Below are 3,973 nucleotides of genomic sequence, written 5' to 3' on the forward strand. Positions count from 1 at the left end.
GCTCTTCGGGTGCCTGTTCGTGTGCACGGACAAGGGCAGACCAGTGGAGGGTGACACACACACACACACACACACACCCCCACTCAGGCTCAGCATCTCATTTAAACCTTGCAGCCCTTATCAAAAGGGGTTTGTAATTACAACGTATTCTAGAGTGCAAACGCGATCAGTTCCCACAGATAGAAAACGCACAGGCCAGAGTTGTAAGAGTTGTAAGAGTTGTAAGAGCACCGGCCGTGAAGGAAACAAACAGCAAGGAACAGAGCCTGGAGTAACTCCAGCTCTTCAGTGAGGTCCCAGTGAACTCATATGGGTGTAATTGACAGCAGGGTCTGGATCAGTTTGGTGGTGAGGCACCAAATTCAAATGAAGGGTTCATTAAATGACAGATTTCGAGTAACTACGAATTATTGGTAATGGAGTTTGTTAACCTCGAGTGAGACTGAAGAAACACCCACCAATGGACAGAGCTTACCTTTACACAGCCATTCTCAGGTGTTCCCTTCAGCAGGTCCGTAAGGTTTAAAGGAGGGTTCGGCTTAGCCTGGCCTGAGGAGTTCTTAACAGGGTTCCCGCTGCCACCCCACGTCAAAAGTTTGAAAAGATATACTGCCTGCCTACAAAATCCACCGTGCGTTACACACTTGGTACATTCACGTACACGTGGCCACTGTGCACGACCAGGATCCCAACACTGTGCACAAACCAGGAGACGTATCGTGGCCTTTCTTAAAATACTACCTTCATGGTGAGTTTACTGCACCCACGTTACTGATGGAAGGCACATCCAAGAGCAGCGGAATACATGTACTCCGTATATTTCAACTATTTTGTGTTCGATTTGAAAAAATAAGAGATTGCTCAAGGTAGTGCAATCTCTCAAAAGAGGGTCCTGCCTTCGTTAGAAATATTTTTGTTGTTTTTTACTTCTGTAACTGAGATCTATAGTTACAAATCAAACTGATTTCAATGCCATGACACTCGGTTGACAGGAAACTGTCAAACACACTTTCTTAACAGTTTGTTACCTTTACTGGGACACAGAAGAACCTCAGGCTTTCCCCTTTTATAAAATACCCACAACCTTCTGAGAAATCTGAGTGGCACCTAGAGCCCATGGAAAGCACGACAATCGTGGCTGGGTCTGCAAAGGCAGAGTTACGCCGCAGGACTGAGTCACGTGCAGCTGACGGAAGATGGTGAAGTTCTGGCAGCCTCAAAAGGTGGCTCATATTTAAAGGTATAAACTACTGAATGGCGTCCCTTTCCCCTTTAGGGAATCAAAACTTCTACCATGTGTACTGCACAATCGTTTGGACTTTTCACCGGGACTCGTTAGCGATAGAGTAGCCTGTAAAGAATAGGCACTTATCCCAAGGATTGGCAAGACCAGGGAGTATTATTTGGTAAGTATGGCACCAAAATACGACCGTTGTGCTTTCTCACATACATATGCTGTACAGATGGGGGCTCAGACAGACGCAGAGCTTTAGGTTGTTGGCGGGCTGTGTTTCTTCTTTTTGCTTCGGCAAGATTTGCAAATGCAGCAGATGATGCATGGAGATGCCACGAGCAGCAAGGGAGAGGTCACCAATGCTATGATGCCCAGGCCAACGAGGATCCCCACAACCTGAAAGACATGGTGAAGGGAAAATATGTATTCAGCTAATGTGGAAAATAAAAAATACACACTTGCATGCATAAGCACAGCACAACTCACAAAAAATAGATTAAAAAAAGATTAAAAATTCATTAAAAATAGGTATTTTATGAAAATAATCATGTTGGTCCTTCACCAAAGGGTAAAATCTCTTCACTTCATGCATGCGTGAGAGCTCTGCTCGGCTGACTAGGAACGCACCTGCGTTCTGTTCCACATCACCGAAGCCCGTGAGTGGCCCAGCTTGTTTCGGCAAGGGCCTCTGTCGTAATGCCTTAAGAAGATATCGTTCTGAAAAACAAAAGGAGAAGCTGTAAGAGCAGGTTACAGTACTGCAGGGAGAGCTTCAAGGCTGGACTGGAAATACAACTTTCCTGACACTGCTTTAAAATTACCAACTGCCGGCAGACACGTTCACCCGCCTTCCAAAATATTAACTGGAGAAACTTTAAGCTGTTCAAAAAGTGTGGGCTGTTTGGGACCTGGGCTGCTGTGTAGCGTCTGTCCTTCCCCACTTGCACACAGCATTGCACCTACTGCACAACTACCTACTCTGTAATTTGGTGATGACAAAGGGGCCTGTAAACAACAGGTATTTCTGAAAGCCAACGGAGGGCTCATCTTCCTGAGGTGGTCATCTACCTGCGGAATCACCCACCTTCTGTTCTCCTGCTCTCCCTACACTTCACAGTCATTTTCTTCCCAGGCTTACCAGAAAAATTCAAATAGCAGGAAATCCCTGTTTCCTTTCTCTCGTCCCAGTAATACTTATTAAATATTCACCTTTTTCTTCAGAAGGTGACTACTGCCCTGCATTGCCCTCCTCTGGCCAGCTGTGCTGTAATCCGACACTGCTTCCTCTGGCATTTTCAGCCCTGCTCGTGGCTCTGCAGGTACTACCCTCGTCTACCCCTGGATCCTCCGTAACCCTGCACACTTAGGAAAACTGCATTTGAGACACACAACTACAGTTTCTTTTTTCTTTCTCCTTTGAACTGATGAAAACTTGGTAAGGGCATGCCTGCAGAGCCTGTGAGACTCTGACAGTCTCCCAGCCCAGCACGCTGTTAAGGAATCACTGTGTGCTGTCTGTACTCTGAGCACAGCCGTAGGACTCACGCTGAAAAACCACGCTCACACACACAATAACGGGATGTAACGCCGAGTGAAACCCATTTAGCGTGCTGAGAAAGAACAGACAAAGAGTGTGGGAGTCTCATTGTTTGTTGGCAGTGGGATACCAGAAAGAATAAAAGAAAAGCCATGCAGAGTCTAACATTTATTTCAAACACTGGTCAAGTCCTTTTCACCCTCCCACGGTTGTTACTGATGACTGTGCCAAAAAGGGAAGGTGTCACGTCCACGAGCACACTGCTTCCTGCACTCTTTAATGCTGCCAGGAAGCTTGAAGTCTGTGTGAGTTGAGACTAGTTGGTATCACTTGAGAAGTAACGAGCAACCTGCACTTCATAATCCATGTTCATAATCCAATTTATCCTCAGTCCTACTAACCAAACACTCTCTTCAGCAAACGCGGCAATAGAGGTGTAGTCTAGTAATAGACTAGTAAAGGAAACTGAGTCCACACGAGCTCTTAACACACCTGCCTGTGAAACAACCCCCGCCACCAGTGAGTACCGTACCACTTTTTGGACAGGTTGTGACCCTTGCCTGTACAGGGCCTCAGACTAACCTCAACGCCGTCACCCTTTATCTAGCTGTCTTTTTCTGCAGCACTTACATCCAAGTTCTGTAGACAGTACCAGCAAAACGTGTGCTTGCAGTTCTTGCACATCATCTGAGCACAGCCCTCGTTCCGCTCAATGTAGATCCGACAAACCGGGCACTGCTTAATTGGTGCCTCTGTCTCCGTTCCAATAAGTGATCTAGAAGACAAGGGAAATGTTAAAGTGAGATGTGAATGTAATTACTGTTGATATTCAGCTCCACTGCCTGATGTCTACTGTGCTTATTTTAGAGAGCATCTAATGTTGTCTTAACGCACTGTGTGAAGCCCATACGTAGTATTCAGTACAGTGCACTGACGTTACTCACAACTCAGTGTAACACCATGTAAGAGTGAAACTTTATTCCCTTGGTCTTTTATGCCACATAAAACCAACACTCACTACACCTATCAATGGATCACCTACAGCATTAAAAATTAGCCCTTTGGAAGACAGCTTGCACCACCCACTCTGTGTAACAGTTAGGATTCGGTTACGCAGAGATCCTCTAAATATTTAAGCTGGGGCCATTTCTTAATCGTAGTGTAAGCAAAGTTTGGATCCCAGAATATTAGCCTACTGGAAA

At 45.8% G+C, this 3,973-nt stretch overlaps 1 protein-coding gene across 1 annotated transcript in view; it reads right to left on the reverse strand.

Annotated features, from left to right (window-relative positions):
• Window positions 1-1,489: 1,489 nt before the first annotated feature.
• Window positions 1,490-3,973, reverse strand: part of RNF144B (ring finger protein 144B) — a 15,336-nt gene continuing 12,852 nt past the window's right edge. Inside the window, 3 exon segments of the mRNA XM_010135053.1 lie at window positions 1,490-1,630; window positions 1,862-1,951; window positions 3,402-3,546. Of these exon segments, the coding sequence (XP_010133355.1) occupies window positions 1,490-1,630; window positions 1,862-1,951; window positions 3,402-3,546 (376 nt within the window).

This window comes from Buceros rhinoceros, unplaced genomic scaffold (assembly GCF_000710305.1).
Source record: "Buceros rhinoceros silvestris isolate BGI_N320 unplaced genomic scaffold, ASM71030v1 scaffold15254, whole genome shotgun sequence".
In the NCBI taxonomy this organism is placed as follows: domain Eukaryota; kingdom Metazoa; phylum Chordata; class Aves; order Bucerotiformes; family Bucerotidae; genus Buceros; species Buceros rhinoceros.